This window comes from Ostrinia nubilalis, chromosome 24 (genome assembly GCF_963855985.1).
Source record: "Ostrinia nubilalis chromosome 24, ilOstNubi1.1, whole genome shotgun sequence".
Lineage (NCBI taxonomy): Eukaryota > Metazoa > Arthropoda > Insecta > Lepidoptera > Crambidae > Ostrinia > Ostrinia nubilalis.
In genome coordinates, this window is record NC_087111.1 from 11,241,069 (window position 1) to 11,260,497 (window position 19,429).

General features: G+C 39.4%; 1 protein-coding gene across 1 annotated transcript in view; it reads left to right on the forward strand.

The window, feature by feature from the left end:
- Window positions 1-19,429, forward strand: part of LOC135083671 (trichohyalin) — a 34,591-nt gene that overhangs the window by 6,438 nt on the left and 8,724 nt on the right. Inside the window, exons 3-9 of the mRNA XM_063978380.1 lie at window positions 483-582; window positions 779-876; window positions 1,755-1,894; window positions 3,537-3,711; window positions 8,141-8,323; window positions 9,044-9,194; window positions 9,428-9,599. Coding sequence (XP_063834450.1) covers window positions 483-582; window positions 779-876; window positions 1,755-1,894; window positions 3,537-3,711; window positions 8,141-8,323; window positions 9,044-9,194; window positions 9,428-9,599 — 1,019 coding nt within the window. The remainder of the gene's footprint in view (window positions 1-482; window positions 583-778; window positions 877-1,754; window positions 1,895-3,536; window positions 3,712-8,140; window positions 8,324-9,043; window positions 9,195-9,427; window positions 9,600-19,429) is intronic.

The following is a 19,429-nucleotide window of genomic DNA, read 5'->3' on the forward strand; positions in this document are numbered from 1 at the left end:
TCTGATCGCAAACCGCATAACGCATCCAGTTTGACAAATCCTTAACCTTCCGGTTTATACAGGGTGTCTGGAGAACGACTAGCAATATTCTGTACTGTAGCTAGAACGTATAAACAGCTAATTTGCATGTACTTTGACTGGGACCAACAGCGAATTGAAAACTTGACTGCGCGCACTTCATACTAGTAGTTCTGCCTGCAGTTTCGTTCATAGATATACTTAAATTATATCTTTTTTACAAGAAGAACTAGCCTTTTTAAGCCTATTTTTTTATTACTTTGTGATTTAATCGCTTGATCATAACCATGATTTTAATTTAATAATACTGGAAAATACAACATACAAACTTGTTAGTGTTCTGGGTGGTTACTTATTTCAGGATTATAGAGGTGAAAACTGAACCATTGTATATCAATATAGGGTCAAAAGTAATATAAGACAAAAACATTACTGAAAAAATACTTGTTTATTTTATCTTTCAGATCGCAAGGTCTGGAGCCCACAAGAGCAGGCGCAAAAAAATGGAGTACGACCTGAAGAAGTCCATACTGCTCAGAGTCAAAACTCAGATGGAGTGCGAGGGTGATCATGCCACAGACTTTTAAAATAAATTAAAAATTTGTATTTCTTTAACCCTACCATTACTTCAGAACAATAAATGGGTTAATGTTGAAAAGAAGCAACACAACAAACTCAGTCTCTTTTGTCACCCAAGGCAAGGTTTACTTAAATAATTAACACCCTGTATGACTGTCACAATATTGCAAATTATTTTCAGATGGTGTTATAATGATGGAGCAGATGGATGGAGTGCTACAAGGAAACAACAAGGAAATGCTCAACTTGAGGAAGCTGGTCAGCGCGTCACAAGGACAAGTAATATTAATCATTTTTTTCGCCACCGCCTGGCTCAGCCTTTAGTCTGGTACTAAACTAGCGACGGCTAGGCTTGTGTAGTACATGTACTAAAGTACTAAAGGAAGCAATTCCTTCTATGTGAACGTGAACGAACTATTCCGTATTGGTCGTTCAAATCGGTCTTTTAGTTCACTTTAGTACAGCTGATCACGAATGAATAGGTGTGAACGAGACGTGAAATTGGTTACAAGCGCGCGCGAGCGAGATGGATTCGGCTCTGTGAGTGTGTTGCGAGTATTTTGCGACATTCTACTATAAGTTGATAGTAATAAAGACGTTTTTCGTCCGATCTGATTAAAAAAATCGGTACTAAAATGAACTAAGAGTGCTAGAATGAGACGTGAGATTAGTGACATGTGAGCGCGAGTGAGATGGGTACGGCTCTGTAATTGTGTTGCGAGTATTTTTCGCTATTGGACCATAATGACATAAGAATAAAGACTTTTTTCGTTCGATCTACCTAATAGAATCAGTGTACTAAAATGAACTAATAGTACCTACTAGAAGACCGAACTAGTTTATTTGACCGATTGTACTAGTTCGGAGCGATCCGTTCAGTGTCCGAGTAAGAACAAGCCTAGCGACGGCCAAGCGATGGCGGGGCGACGCGACTGCGGGCCGGTGGCGATGCATACAACAACGCGCACGATACGGGCGGGGCGATCGCGATACTACTCCTCATCGCCGCCACTCCACCGTCGCGTCGCGTTGCCATCGCTCGGCCGTCGCCAGTTGCGTGCCCGCAGACTTAGGCATCATGAAGTTGCTATTATGACCTTAAAAGCCTTTTTAAGAAATGGGACCTTATTTAACTTAACATAATAACCGTGGGGTAGATGGAGATGAGACGAATGCAGTCGGAACACCGGCTGGTGTCCACCGAGAACCAGCTGGAAGCTGCCATGCTGAGATTCAACGCGATACAGTGCGAAAACAAGAAGATCAGGGAAGAAATAGAGCATATGCTTAAAGACAGGCAAGTATCATTATCATTTGAATATCTTTTAACCAACTTGAAAAAAAGATGGAGGTTCTTTTGACTGTATGTTTTAAATACATACATACATACATACATTATAAGTACGTAGAAAGCACCTAGACCAACAGAAACAGGATTCAATGTGCAGAGATCGAACCCACGACCAATGTCGAGATGATCAATAGAGTTATCTACCACTGCGCCAAATCGGTCGTAAAACTTGGGAACCGAACTGAGAATTCAATTGCTTTCTTTGCATAAATATAAATATAAATAAATAAATAAAATATCTTTGGACATTTTACACTGCGCCTCTAGTCCCAAACTAAGCAAAGCTTGTACTATGGGTACTAGACGACGGGATAAACATACTTAGGTATATACTTTTTTTTTTGTAAATACATACATACATATTATACATAGAAAACACCCAGACCCGTCACAGAAATTAAAATTTAAAATTCATCATTTCAATTTCTGCCCGGCCGGGAATCGAACCCGGAACCTCTCGGCATAGTAGTCCGTTCTGAACCACTACACCAAACGGCCGACCGAATAAAAGCTTAAGAAGTTATATTTTGGTATATTTACCCTACTTTAATAAATCTACGAATGCACAATCACCAAAATGCCAGAAATAGAGGTTTTCATTTTCTCTATAATTTATTTTATTTTATTGAAATCAAGGATGTTATAGATATCCGTAACCGTAACCTAAACTATCGGATATCCGAAATAAAAAAATATCCGTAACCGAAACCGGTATAATATTATTCACATATCCGTAACCGTATCCATAACCGAAACTACATTATCCATAACATCCGTAATTTAAATCAAAGCTTCGTGCCATTTGCTTCGTGCGTATTTAGCCAGTGACAAAGTTAAACAACGTACCTACTAAGAAAATATTCTATGTTTTAATGATAATTGATAAAATATAATACTTACCCTCTTTCCCTAGACTAGACTAGATTTTACAGAGACCTCACTTCTTAAAAAAACTTCAAGCTATGTAGAATTAATGGACTTTTTAAAGTGATGATGCACTGCTTTGTTTCATTTCTCTACATATTATGCACATTCACGGACACTTAATGCTTAAAAATTCCACCAATATTATACAATAATATTCGATTAAACACAAGCTTAAGAAAATAAAACAAAACTGCTAAACTTTCACATAACTTTCACTTATTTTATTCCATTCCCACTATTCCTGCACCAAACCAGACGTCGTCATTTCATAAGCATTCCTGAAACGCCGGGGAGCTTTATGCGAACTTGTCAAACGTCTGCGGCTCTTTTGATGTGCTTGAGGAAGCTCGGATAAGCTTTCAGTGCAAGTCAACGTTCATTTGTTTACTATTGTTCACGCTGCGCACACAAAAAAGTTTGATTACACTTTTAAAAGCTCCGGAGCAAGTGCTAAGTGGGTAATTGAGACTTATGCAATAATGGAGAGGAAAAAGAAAGATTTTAAACAAATATTTTTATGGAACTGAATATTATGTACAGTCTTAATAATTCGACAAGACAACGAAAGACACTTATTACCTTAAGAGTAAAATGTATCTTTTAAAAAAACTTTTCTAAGCCACCGCATAACTAACAATTAATAAATCTCTGCATAAATCAGGGCAATCTTCAAGCAAGCTTGGGCGAAAATGATGACGGCTCTAGGCAAAGGCAAGAAATTCCTGATCGACCTGTTCGAGTCTTCCACGCTGGCTTACGACCAAAGAGACGAATGGTGTGCCAAGCTGAAGAGTCTTCAGGAGAAGGGAAAGATGGATCAGATGCAGCAAGTGCAGGTATGAAATTCAAGCTATTCTTCGTTTCAGCCGAAATACGTCCACTACTGGATAAAGGCGTCCCCCAAGGTTTTCCACAAAGACCGGTTCTTCGCCGCCCGCATCCAAGCACCTCCCGCGACCTTCAAAAGATCGTTGGTCCACCTAGTGGGAGGCCTGCCCACAATACGTCTTCCGGCTCGTGGTCGTCACTCGATAACTTTTCTGCCCCAAGTAGCTATTCTTCTTCTTTTCTTTTCAGCCAAATGACGTCCACTGCTGGACAAAGGCCTCCCCCAAGGTTTTCCACAATGAACGGTCCTGCGCTGCCCGCATCCAGGCTCTTCCCGCGACCTTTACCAGATCGTCGGTCCACCTAGTAGGAGGCCTGCCCACGCTACGTCTTCCAGCCCGTGGTCGCCACTCGAGAACTTTCCTGCCCCAACGGCCATCGTCTCTACGAGCTATGTGCCCCGCCCACTGCCACTTGATTTTAGCAATTCTGCGAGCTATGTCGGTTACTTTGGTTCTCCTGCGGATCTCCTCATTTCTGATTCGATCACGCAGGGAAACTCCGAGCATAGCCCGCTCCATCGCCCTTTGGGTGACCTTGAGCCTTCTTATGAGGCCCATAGTAAGCGACCACGTCTCAGATCCGTATACCATCACTGGCAACACGCATTGGTCAAATACTTTCGACTTAAGACACTGCGGTATTTCGGACGTGAGTATATGGCGAAGCTTCCCGAACGCTGCCCATCCGAGTTGGATTCGACGATTGACCTCTTTCTCGAAGTTGGACCTACCTAACTGGACTGTTTGTCCCAGGTATACATAATTGTCAACAACTTCGAGTGTAGAGTCTCCAACCTTCAGAGGAGTGGGTGCAACACGGACATTAGACATGATTTTTGTCTTGTCCATGTTCATTCTGAGGCCCACTTGTTGAGACGCTCTACTGAGGCCATCGAGCATTGTGCCTAGATCCTCCAAGGTCTCAGCCATGACTACGATATCGTCCGCGAATCGAAGGTGGGTGATGTACTCGCCGTTGATATTTATGCCAAATCCGTTCCAGTCCAGAAGCTTGAAGACATCTTCCAGGGCGGTAGTAAACAGTTTTGGAGATATGACGTCTCCCTGTCTTACCCCTCGCTGCAACTGGATAGGTTTCGAGTCCCGATCCTGGAGGCGGACCGACATTGTGGCGTTTTTGTACAAACCCCTCAACACTTCGATATATCGATAGTCAATTTGGCACCTTTGGAGAGACTGTAGCACTGCCCAGGTCTCGACCGAATCGAAGGCTTTTTCATAATCCACAAACGCCAGGCAAAGTGGTTGATTATACTCCTCGGTCTTCTGTATAATCTGCCTTAGCGTATGTATGTGGTCTATGGTACTAAAGCCTTTTCGGAAACCGGCTTGTTCGGGAGGCTGGAAGTCGTCGAGCCTGCGAGCGAGACGATTCGTAATGACTCTCGAAAACAGCTTGTAGACATGGCTCAGAAGTGAGATGGGTCTATAATTCTTCAACAAGGTTTTGTCACCTTTTTTGAAGAAGAGTACCACCACACTTCTGTGCCATGTCGTAGGCGTTTTTCCTTCGAGGATGACGGAATTGAACAGCTTCTGAAGAGCCCTTAGTACCGGCGTTCCGCCTGCCTTCAAAAGCTCAGCCGTGATTCCATCATCACCCGGTGCCTTGTTGTTCTTCAGCTGTTTGAGAGCCATTCTAATCTCGTACAGACTGACGTCTGGGATATCTACGGTATAGTGTCGGGTTAGTCTAGCTCTTGGGTCTTCGGCTAGATTTGTGACAGGTGCGCGTACAGTCGTGTATAATTGTCCGTAGAACTTCTCAACCTCTTCCAATATCTCCGGCCCCGACGAAATGGCTCTGCCATCCTCTGTCTTCAGCTTGGTCAGTTGACTTTGGCCAACAGACAGATCTCTTGCGAACACTTTAGAGCCTTTGTTTCGCTCAATCGCCTCTTTAATACGGTCTGTATTAAATTGGCGTAGGTCGCGAGTCAAAGACTTGGAGATCTGTCTGTTAAGGCGCCGATACTGAGCAGCATCTTCAGAGGACTGCAAAACCAAGTTCCGTCTCTCTTCCATGAGTTGATTGGTGAGGTCAGAGATCTTTTTGGTTCCTTTTGAACGACGGGTTTTAAAGAACTTAGACCCAGTCGTTTGGATAATTTCCACGAACCTGTCATTGTATTCGTCCACATTTTCGCAGTCTCCTAGGCATTCGAAACGATTTTGCAACTCGAGCTGAAAGCTTTCGGGGTTTTGGAGTTGGATGGGCGCTGGGCGGAGCGTAGACTTCATCAGTCGACATATCTCGAGCTTGGGTCTGAAATTCAATGTGCCTCTTACCATTCGGTGATCGCTTCCTGTTTTGACCGAATTGATCACAGAGACATCATTGAATATATGCTTCTTCGTCGACAAGATGAAGTCTATCTCATTTTTTGTAGCGCCATTGGGATGCAGCCATGTCCACTTTCGCTGTTTTGGCTTTCTGAAGAAGGAGTTCATCATAAAGAGGCCCTCCTTCTCCATAAAGCCAGCCAGCAGTTGGCCACGTGCGTTCCTCTCTCCATACCCAAATTGCCCCACTTTCGGCTCATTATCGCTTCGTTTACCTAGCCTCGCGTTGAAGTCCCCCATCACAACGGTAAAATGGGACCGGGAGCTATGTATGGCTCTGGAAATATCCTCATACATAGTCTCCACTTCGTCGTCGGGGTGTTCCGTGGTCGGTGCGTATACCTGTATGACCTTCAGCGAATACCGTTTGGTGATTCTGAGTATCAGGTACGCTACCCTCGCCGAAACACTCTCGATCTGGACCACGTTGTTGACAAGGGACTTGTGGACGATAAACCCGACACCACCCTGGGACTGCTGGTCGCCCTCCCGGTTATAGAGCAGGTTTCCGGATTTGAGAATTATGGTGTCCTCTCCCTCTCTTCGGACTTCACATAATCCTACGATATCCCACCGTAACCTGCTCAATTCTTCCTCGAGTTCCATTAGCTTCACGTCTGTACGCAGTGTGCGAGCGTTATAGGTTGCCAGGGCCAGAGGTCGTCGGTGTTGGTAGCTTGGCATCCCCCGGGGATTCTTCGCACCCCTTGCCCCACCGTTACCGTGACCGCTACCGTGGTCCAGGATAGTGGGGCCGCCGGGGACTAGGGGCCGTTTTTTTGTTTGTGCCACCATTTGGAGGGTTTTGCCCTAATCGCCACGCTTGGCAGGCGGGTTGGCGATCGCAGTTTTTTACTTGATTTCGCACGCAGACGCTGCTGCCCGTCCGGTGCTACAGGACGTAGCTATTAAATTAAATCAATTTATTTGTGAAAATGTGGGTAAAAATTAAGATGACAATCATAAAAAATCACAGACACATTTATCCTCACTGTCTAGGGTTAGGGTTTAGAGTCACAGCACACATGCTACTTTAAACAGCGATCGGCAAATTAGCTTTTTGGAAGCTGAACGCAGTGATCACACATTCCACACCGCACACTTAAAAACCCCAAACGCGGCGATTGAGTCGCTTTTCGGAAACTCGAAGCAGCGTCAGCAGTTGTTAAAATCCGTGATTCCGATATCGCGTCCAAAGGCATGACATGAAGTCGCGATGCTGCATAGTGCAGACAGCCTAGACTTACTTGCGCACAAAAAACTGTCCATTACAAAAATACACAAATACTTTTATGTGAATCAGATTCAATATGTGCTTCTTCAAATACGAGTAAAACTGAATTATTAATTTAATCCTTACAATCCACAATAAATAATCTGTAACCACCGACGTAAATTATTCATAATTTTATCAACTGCCATCAAATTAGTGGTAAATGAATTTAACATAGCATGAAAAAGTATAATTTGATTAAACATTTACGCTAATTGTGTCCGTGAATAATGGACGCAGCGCACGTACATTTGGCAGCTCATCAGGCTTTGCATTTTTGTAGCAGAATAGCCTTTATTTCAACTAGTTAAGATGCCATATTGTTTAGCTTCATGTGCCGCAAGTTTGCCTTCAGGATAAAAATTATTAATGGTTACACTGACAAATGTTCACACGTCAGTAGGGGTCTATTCTGCAAAACGCTGTCGGTCGATTCGTTCGTTCGTATCAACCAAAAGACGTCCACTGTTAGACAAACATCAATATTTCTATCAAATAATATCACTCACTCTCTAATATACCATACTTGGGGACAAGTCCCCCATTCATCATCCCGTAGAGCCAAGCCAAGGCGATCTTATAAAGGTAGCAGGAAGACACTGGACGCAGGCCGCTGTCAACCGGCCACTCTGGAAATCATTGGGGCCTATATTCAGCAGTGGACGTCCTGTGGCTGAAATGATTATGATGATCAGTAGACCACTCTAAATGCAAGTTATTTAATTTGATTTTTTATAGGAAATGAGAGATCTACAAAAGGCCTTCGACCACGAGATGAAGCTGTACCACTTTCTAGCAAGAAAAGGAGTCATGAGGATCAACAAGAAGGAGGAACAGAGGGAAGAGGACAGAAAGAGGAAAGAGGAGGAAGACTTGAGGAAACAATTCGAGGATCACGTCAAAATACTCGATGAAATTCATGTTAGTACTTTTAAGCACCAATATAATACGTACCATAACTTTGCCTAAAGCTTTTAATCCCAGAGTAAAGCCCTCAATTCGTATGTTATGGAATGATAACCGTATTATTTTTGTACTGTATGTAGCCAGTGGGACTTTTGACTTCAAATTATTCAGTTACACATCAAATACATATAGCTCGCAATACCACTTCTTCGGGACATGATGGAGACTTACACTGAGAAGATAATTTGCTTGTTTCTTTTGCCACTATAAATCGAATTTGATGTCCCATACTATACGTTACCTTTGGTGACATTTATTAATGAGTTACATTATGTACTCACGGCTTGACTTACGGCTCGCGGTCGAAATGGAACGCGAAAGTTTAAAATCTCATACACCATTGGTGTCCTTATGGTTCTAATCACGGTGTCTAATACTGCGAGGTTACCGGTGACCAGAAGGCCGGGTACTACCTTGGCCAGCGTTTAAGCCTAGCGATCCAACGCGGAAACGCTGCCAGCCTTTTGGGCACCGCTAACCTCACCGACAGATCTGGGGATAGGGATACTTTTTTTATTTAACTTTTATTTTCCTTTTTTGTAAATATTGTATTTTTTTTTTGTTTATAGTATAGTTTTTAAGTTTGTAAATTACCTGTACAAATTTAGTTTGTTGTTCTGAATAAATGATTGTTTGCCATAAAGTAAACGTCAGACAATACTGCGAAATTTCTAGGATTACACCCAAGAATCCGACGTGGACAAAATAATCGAATCCTTCGAGCTGGTGGAACACCAAAACTTCTCGAAGTACAAGCTCCTGACGGACTTCTGTGCTGAGAACGTGGTGCTGGATAGAAGCCTGAGAGAAGTGCGAAGAAACGTGGGTATGTTCTAGTTAAACACAATCCTTATGTCGATCCTTTCGTCTTTTTCTTTAATACAGACGAGCACCAAAACCAATGGTTTTCCTGCGGATCTCCTCATTTCTGATTCAATCACGCAAGGAAACTCCGAGCATAGCACGCTTCATTGCCCTTTGGGTGACTTTGAGCCTTCTTATGAGGCCAATAGTAAGCGAGCCCTTTTCTTTACATTAAATTTTAATAATATTTCGTAGAGGACAGAAGAGACTGGAACGAAATGTCGGATAGAAAGAGACAACAAAAGCTGATGCAGTTGCGCGAAGAGTTCGAAGCGAAGAAGAAGGTGACAGATGGATTGAGAAGTAAGCTGGCAGAACGAGAGCAATTGCTGAACGAGAATATGGATAAAATACACGACATTTTCAGGTAAGTTGTAGAAATACAGTCGTGGTCAACTAATTAGGGACGTTATATGACTAAAACACAAGACCGTCTCTGCAGTCCAAAAAAAAAATCTTCACGAGGCTTTGTAGCTTGTGCCTATTAATAACAAGTAATTTGGCTAGTATTCTAAATTTATTTAAAGGCCAGAAAAGAAACTAGCTAGTTCCGATCAATATTTTTAAAATAAATAAATCATTGCCACCTACACATTTATTGACCTAGGGATGGACAACTAATTAGGGACACGTAACACTTTCACTGTAAATGTAAATAAATTGGAAATTATTTAAGTGTTTATTACATAAAAAGTTTTCATTAATAAATATAGAATACAAAACAAAATCATCAAACGTATTTTTATAACCAATATGGTTGGTTTTGTTGGTTATAACCATTTGACATCATCGCGGCATGGATGCAATCAAATCATTACAGGTTTCTAGAGAAATATTATTCCAAACACCATTAAATGCCACGAAAAGCTGATTTTTAGTGCCAGTACGTTGAGCTGCAACTTTTTCCTTCGTTTCATACCATAAGCTCTATAGCCCCTTAAGTCTGAGTTGTTTTCGGGCCAATCTAGTACCGTCACTGACTGTTGCGCTAGGAACGATTAAACAGAGTACGCGGTATGGTTTGGGTCGTTAACGTGTTGAAATGTTCATGAGACTGGTAAGACTTCTTCAGCATACGATAGCATCGTTTTCTCCAATATTTATTTGTATTGGAATTGCTCAAGTTTAACTTCAGGTCTTTTTATAGGTTAAACTCTAAGTCCAGAAAAACAGCCCCAGATTTTTATATTGCCGCCTGTATGTTTCACCTGCTTCTTCGTTTACTTTGGTATCATTTCGGACTTTACAGGTCGTCCCACGTATTGTCTGTCATCGGATAAAATAAGATTTATCTTGATCTCATCAGAAAACAGCACATTTATCCATTGAGCAAAAGCCTAGTGTCCATACTTTCTTGCAAACGCCAATCTTGCATCTTTGTGTTCCATGTTCAGTAGTGGAACTTTTCGAGGAACTCTTCCTACAAGCTTTGCCTCCACCAGTCGCCTTCTGACGGTCCTCGCAGATACTCCAGTAGTCGGTTCTGGTCCAAAAATCTCGCTCTTGATCAGAACGAAACCCTTAAAGGGGTCTCTCTTTGCGAGAGTGACCATTCTGCGATCAAGTTGTGGAGTTGTTTTTATTGGCCTCTTCCTTCTAGGCATACTTTCTGTGGTTTCATGATTTTGAAATAAGCCACTGCATCGTAGATTCATGTTTTTGGAACATTTCAGATGATCTGCAATTTACCGGTATGGCCATCCACACTGATAAAGATTGATTATAACTTAGTGCATTGTTGCTTTTCTTTCAGCCCATTACCTTTAATAATTTGATGAGTTTTTAACTCGCAAGATAAGAATATCGCTTTTCAAATTGACGCCGAAATTACAAATGAACAGAATAATAGTTATTACTTTTTATTTTTTTTAATTTAGAAGGAAAAACTTAAGCGTCCCTAATTAGGTGGCCAGACCGTCCGTACCATAATTACCGATTCATGTGATTTGATTAAGATTTTTTATTAAGTTAGTAAGTTTTTTTGTTGTTATTGTATTCTGTTAAATAGAGTACTTGATAGTCAATATGTTTACAAAGTAACAGCCAGTAATATTGAATGAAGCTCACAATAATAGGATATGAACACTTAGTATTGCTTAGTATTCTATCTGTCCCTAATTAGTTGACCACGACTGTATATAGTTTTAGGGTGGGTTGCACCATCTTACTTTAACTGTGACAAATGTCAAAAATCTGTCATACTCCATACAAAAAACACCGGTTATCGTAATAGTTACCGTTAAAGTTAGGTGGTGCAACTCAGCCTTATTGTTCACGAAAGCAGCGTTGTGTCTTCGTTTGATGTTAGTTAGTAAATAAAATCAATTGCTTAGACTATTTTATAGCACAAGAATTTCGGCGAATCCATTATTCTTTTTAAATTGTCTATGTTTTCGTAATAAAAATAATACATATTTAAAACGCTAGAATATTAGCTCTTAAATCCTCACTAAAATCGAAGATGCGTTTTTTTCAGTTCCGAACTACATCTTTCTGTATTACAGAGATAACATTTGATAATTTTACTCATACTACATAACATAACAATATTATAATTGTTTGAAATACATTTTTCAACAAAAGCCGATTTAAAATCAATCAACGGCAAAATCATTATAAATGCATGTAAATGAGTTGATGATTATAATATTTTAATTGGTTTTAAATATGGCTTGCTTTTCCGCTTGTTACGTTGGAATAGCATTTTCAACAGAGTAAATACAAATGAGTAGGTCATCTTCATAGAAACGCACGGGCGCGGTTTGTATGTGAGCGCGCCAACACGTATGCGGCGCGCACGCACACACTGACAAAATTTAGCGGGGAGCCAGTCGTGGTTGGTGTTTGCCCCGAATTTTCAACCGCGCTCGGTGCGTTTCTATGAAGATGACTTACTCATTTGTATTTACTCTGTTTTCAATCAAACGTTATCTGCCAAACAATAGTGTAATTTTAATATCATATCCGTACTTTTGTTCCGGAAAGCTCATTATCGTGTCATATATCCAGGGTTGGCACATGCCCAGTTTACAGAAATTATAGGTAGGTAAAAGTATACCTAATAACTGTGTTTTATAGGGAGTCTTCTATTTTATTCCACATTTCCTCTAGCATCGAATATGATAAAGTAGATTTAGTTCGTTTCAGCCAAATGACGTCAACTACTGAACAAAAGCCTCGAGTGAGGACACGGGGCAGATGACGAAGTGTGGGCAGGGCTCCCATTAGGTGGACCGACGATCAGGTGAAGGTCGCGGGAAGTACCTGGATGCAGGCAGTGTAGGATCGGTCGTTGTGGAAATCCTTAGAGGAAGCCTTTGTCCAATTGACATCATTTGCCGGAAAAAATAAATTGGTGGTTTTAGAAAAAGATCAAAATCTAATTTGCTAACAAACGTCTGGCAGCCCTACATGTACCATAGATACACAGAATATAAACAGAATAATTAATGGTTGTCGCCATCAGATGGACCGCGGGAGATTGACGCGCGTAACGCCATTTTGATTTTAACCCTTCATTAGTTATGCTGGAATATATCGTTAGTTCGCGGGTCTTGGAGACCTTATTAGAGACTTGATTAAGTCGACTGGAAACGGAGGCGTTAGAAATTCATTGTCATAAGTTTTTGACTGTGATATTAAACTAAGTAGAAGGAAAGTTTGGATATTTGACACCGCCAATCAATTACGTACTTTTAAAAACTGTTAAAACGAGACTCTCCCGTATACTTTGTACGGTTTGACTAACTTTTGGCAATTACATACAAAACAACCAAAAATTTTAATTTACAGTTGATTTTAAATTAATTCAGTTTCTAAGGCCAGAAAGTGTTTTGGACCTATAGTATCCGTTCTAAAGGAGACTAGAACGGGCTCTACCAGACCAGACCATTGGTTAGAGTTAGACTGTTATTTTTAGAAAAATCATAAACACGTCTAAATAACCTTACACGACCACCGCAGGGTTAATGACAGCGGCTGGTGCCCAAAACTGGTGCACTGTCCGTAATTGGTACATGCACCCTAATTTGGTGGGACAAGCTGTGAGTTGTCCGATTTGATTAGCGATTTGAATAATTACCCGATAACAGTAATTCGATTTATTGATATCAGATTGATTCTGTCAAACATTAGATTGATGAGATTATATAACGGTTTTATGAGACACAGAAATGTTAATTATAAGGGAGAGTCCGGTAATTTGGACCAGTTTTTTTTCAATCCCATTTTACACATAGTTTCCTTTTGTTTTTGCTAATGTTCATGGTATATAATTAAAGAGAAATTATTCAACTTACTATTTCATAGGTATTAATCAACACAATTGTTGTATATTTAGCACAAATCAACAAAATACGAGTTCAGAGCATCGGTCCAATTTACCCAACCGGTTCGATAATTTGTACCACAGGGTTACTAAATTGGATTTCAATAAATTTCAAGCCTATAAAAAAACTTTGCCAAAATATTATACGATACATTCTTAACAAATTAGGTAACGAAAAGGAACAGCAGTTAATAACATAGACAATATTGTTTTACACGATATCACGATTTTGAGTAAAAGTTTTGTAATTCCAATTATCGTAACGCACACTTGTACCTAATCTACTTTGCCAGTCTTTTGCTTTCATTTATTGTTAGTCAAACATAACTACGCTATTATAACTTCAAAATATGATTTACTAAAAAAAAAAACAAAATCCTTTGGTAAAGTTCCATACAACTTGATGTGGTACAATTAAGCCGACTAGGTGATAGTGCTTTTAAAAAATCGTTAAAAAATATAGCTTTTAAATACCGAAAAATGTTTTCAATAATTGTAATCCCCACTAATTTACGCTTCTAAATAATATATTAGAAACACCCTGTGATTAAATTTAACAAAATTACAAACTAAACATGCATTGTCAAAAGTTACTTGAAAACAATGAAAAAATACTTTTCATAATAAAACACACGTGTTCGTTGTCACGGCAAAAACCACATGGCCGATATTAATTGAATTTAGTTGTGTATCGCTGAGTGTTGCAATTACAGACATTCAATAAATACTTTACGAAATATGAGGGTGGTACAATTTACCCGGCGATACAATATACCGAACTCTCCCCTAACTAGCATGATATTCAAAATACTTCAAGATATCTTTCGGCACCACTGGCCTGGGCTCCTTTTAATTTTTTACACTTAAACTTTTTCTCCTACACGATTGCAATAGATTTTTTTATTGTTTTTTACCGTTAATCCGTGAGAAATATCTTTGAAGTTGTAGTGTAAGTAACATAAAATGACTCGAGTCAAATATCATCCAAACTAGCTTATGCAACACGGCTTTACTAGCATAATCTTTAATCTATAATTTTTAATAACTTGTTTGTACCACATGAAGCAATAAAGATATTATGATTATTAATTATTAGTTTCACCATTTGCTAATAGTTTCACCATTTAACGTAAGCAAATTCATTTCTAATAAACACTATAAGACACAAAATAACAGCGCAAAATTTTCCTCAAGTAAGCACTACACTTGCACTAGCTTATCTTTTATCTCACCAATCAATTGACGTGGTAAAACACTACTAACGTTTTAAAAGATATCCCTTTCAACGAAGTTAACAACAACATCGCTCACAACACAACAGAAACAGAAGAAAAGTAGCGAGTTGTGCTCGCGGCACGTACCTATTCATAAATAAAATAAAATTCATTTCTATCAGTAAGTTGGCTTTTATAGAGCGCTTTTACACGTCCCAATATAGTATTTACCTTTAACTCTACCACTACTTCAGGACAATAATGTAGGTAGTCCAGTGCTGAGAAGAAGCAACACAAGAAACTCAGCCACCATTGTGTATTTTGCGTTAACGTTCAACAAAAAAAAATCGCGACATTATTTCACTTTGCAACTGAAGACAACTGTCCTCTGATGCAAACTGGTTTATTCAAATTCAAATTATTTATTGGTAGGCCGTTTTCAGGGTAAATACCCAAATATAATTTGCCCTACCAGCACTTTGGGATAACACATCGAAAAGTCCCGGACAAAACTCAAGCCACTTTTGTCACTGTGCCATTTAATGTGCCATAGAATGTTTGTCTTTACTGGTTTGTAAGCCAGTCTATTAAAAACACACAAATTTCTAAAATTTATAAACCTAAGTAAATATTACTTTTATTTAATTTGCTTTGCCATGGCCACAAACAAAGCCTAAGACAGCTTTGAATATCCAAGCACCCTCAAGCAAGCTAAAAAAAGTACTAATTATTCAGCTGAAGCACAAAGGATACCGCACTTTTAATTTACCGTCATAACTAATTTCCTCCATAATCCTGCACTTTAGAAAGGATCCCACTTGCAAGATTAATTAATTAAATTGTAAAATAACTCGCGGCACGTAGCACGCGTGATCAGTGGGGGAGAAGAAACTCAATTGCACTTTTGTTTTATATTGTTGCTTCAAGTAACCACCGTGGTGTTACAGGCAGCGATTTACGAATGTCATTTCTATAAAAAGATCAACAATAAAGAAGAATAAAGCTAGATGACTCAAAGACTGGCTTTGCTTCTTATATTGATTGCGTAGAATTAATCCCTGAATAATCAGAAAAAGGTCTCTCTAAATTAGTGCGTATCTTGATGGTGCTAGATGCTGTCTCGGTCAGTTGGCACTTCAAGCCAAAAACTGTAGCAGGTAGTCCTAATAAAGTATGCAATACAAACGTTTATAGTACTTTTAGGCTGACAAAGGTGTCTGAATTTCTTCCACCACTTCTTCTCAGCACCCGCCCATATGTTGTCCCGAAGTGGTGGAAGGGCAAGTTATATGTATTTGGGACGTGTATACGCGCTCTGAAAAAGAATATAAAGACTTTGACTTTTTTTTTAATTACATAATCTCGCTAGAAGTGAACCCGCAGCCTTACCCTATCCAACCGCGAGCTCAGCTATTCGAGCGGGGTAATTATAAAATTCTTGTTCGTTTAAACTGTTCGGGGAGTAAGTTCCAACTTATTGTATTGAACTACGATGAAGTTTTTCGGTTCTTAGGTATTGTAAAACAGTTTTATTATAATTGGAGTGTACATAGTAGGCGCAAAGTGAATGTATCTCTTCAAACTATGTACTTTCTGTAGTGACCTGATCGATCGAGTTTCTTCCACCACTTCTTCTCAGCACCAGCCCATATGTTGTCCCGAAGTGGTGGTAGAGCAAGCTATAATTGGAACGTGTACAAGCGCCCTGAAAAGGACCTAAGTAGGTGAATAAATGATTTGAAAGAAAGAAAGATAGAAAGAAAGATACATTTATTACAATGGACATCACACAAATACAGGCAATTACATAGACATGACAGTGGCACATAATAATAAAAGAAGAAAAAATAAAAACAAGAGTAAACTGAGCAGTGCCACCCATTTACCAACAAGATGCCCACTGCAACGGGACCCCACTCAGCATATGCCGTGGCCCACGGTGACGAAGGCCACGGCGCTGGTTTTCAGTGTGCCCCATGCCGAGTGAGGGTCACGGACCATTGGTAAAATAAATAAAATAGTAAGCTGCATAAAATTGTCTAGATAATTTGATTTGATTTGTTTAGAGTAGAAAGGATCATCTCTACTCTTCCCGTGGATGTCGTAGGAGGTGATTAAGGAAGTAAAATGTTAACATCAGGCCTTCCCAACCCGTCTAGCCAGGTTGGGGAGTGTAGACCAAGCATTCTTTTGAGTCAGTTAAATTGGAAATCAGGTGAAAATCAGATGAATCCTGCTATGAATCCCATAATATTTGATGATGATGATTTAATTTTACGAGAGACGACACTACTATTTCTTTTCTGATAAATGGGGTCCTACTATGTGTATCTCTCTTATGGTTTTATTCGAGACTTGGGGCAGATTGGATGAAAGGAACTGTAACATTTGAAAATGTTATTTTTTTTATTTTACGATTCAATGGATCATAAGTTTTTGAACGTAAATACGCTCGGGGCGAAGGGCGCGGGGAGTGCGCGCCGCAGGCGCAGCGTCTCGGCCAGAGACAGACTGCCACACTCGCCAGCCTCGCTTGAAACTTGAACTTGAGCACCCGCGTACCGCTTGATGCGGCGCGCGTCTTAATAAATCGATCTCGTTGGCGTTTTTTCATAGTGCGAGTTTAATAAAACTTTAATGAAACCTCACAGTTAATCAAACTTAAGTGTCTAGCCTACATTTCATCCCGTAACTGGGTAAGTTGTGCATCTCTTATTATTTGTTAAGATAGGGTATGTTCCTAAATAGTAATTAATGCTTTTTATAGTAGAAGTTAAGTGTTGTTGTAATCGCCCTTATAGCATAGATTTACGCTTATTAATATTTTAGCGAATTGTGTAGGTAAATTGGTTGGTATAAATTATGTTCCTTGAAGCGAAATTACTTAATTATTTTCTTATTAGCCATCAGTTAACTGTAACCGTTTCTGCTATCTACAACTGCCACTACATCCCAGTAAATTAAATGCCTAGACCTCTTCTAGTACTTGCTGGCCGTCTTCCCTAGCTTGGCTTATATTCTTCCGCCTGTTTGAAATCACCTAATCAAGATTCGTGGCAGTACAATCTCTTACCCCACACGAAGGCTAATATAAAACAATGTTTATGCAGGAATTACGGCCGGGCTCAGTTTGAGCTAGGACTTATTGTGGACCGTTCCGGAGGGGACAGAGAAGTGGACATCACGGCGTCCCACGGGGACCGCAGGAGGCCGCACAGGGGAGTCTGGCACAAGTGTTACGTGGAACCGATCTTTTTACAACCTACCCACCTGTACCTTAAAATCAAATATTTTTAAACTTAGATTAATAAATTTTGTAAACTAATTTTGCTCGTTTTATTAATTCTAAAAATTAATTTAAAACGTGACAAATGGCGCCCACTCTTATCGTGTAAAGGTTTAAAGATTGGTTCTACACTATAGCACTTTGGTTAATTTTTCTGGTGATGGTTGTGTGCATGTTGTTACTGTAAAACGATGATAGTAATTATTTTTCAGGCTATGTGTTAATATAGATTTTATAAATAATTTAGTTTAACAAGAGTTATTATTTTATATTGCGGTAATATTTTGTTTATATAAAAAAAAATGCCAGTATTAACCGTTTATCACAGTTACTATAACTAATAGATAATTAAAAAAAAAATTAAGCTACACCTACATAGCCTGAAGAATTTTTGTGTTTCTCCCTCTGATCAAACTATTATTTCTTAAGTATATATTTTTTTAGATTACTGCATCGTTCTAGATCAAAGTTGATTGTTGTGACAGAACGGATTTAACTGCTTTGGCTTTCCTGTCTATTTAGTTGCAGTAGATTTTTTTATTTTAGTTGCAGTATATTTTTTTTTAGTTTTCTTTGCACAACATACCCAGAATTTTTCTTTCTCAAAATGGCTTATCCTATTAAATTTCTTCACCTTCAAAAATCAGAATTGCAATATGAGGTTACAATTAGAGGAGAAGTACCGGCTGGCACTGTTATAGAATTGAGGCGACAAGTATGTAAATTAACACAATTATATCCGTCGAATGACATCGCCGATTCATGTCTGGAATTGAGCGATGACATTAAGGGCATAGCAGAATCATTAACTAAAGTTAAGGCCAATTTAGAAAATTTGTCTATAACATTAGATGAAAATTTAATTGATCGCACACGCTCGCTCTTAAATCATGTACATCACAGGTTCCGGCGCCTGGAACAGCCTGAGCCAACATCCGAACTATTTTCAAAACTAAAAATAATAAAAAATACTATTGAGGAATACAATTCTGTCTACTCAAAGATTATCGAACCAGAAGAATTTTGCGATGCTGAACATAACCCAGATAAAGATAAAACTTCTTCGGGTGTCGATAACTTGAACGTCACTGTCCATTGTGATCGTGGTCTCTCATCGGACTTTTCTAAACTTAAATTTGATGGCAAAACTTGTGTCAGAGCATTTATTCAAAAAATTGAAGAATTCCGCATAGCAAAAAATGTTTCCGATGAAAAATTGATGTCTTATGCTTATGAATTATTTACAGGCGATGCTCTCCATTGGTTACGTTCTATTAGAGATGAAGTTAATGATTGGGATAATCTTGTTTCTCGACTAAGACAAGATTTTGACATATTTGATTATGATTACCGTATGATCACTGAAATAC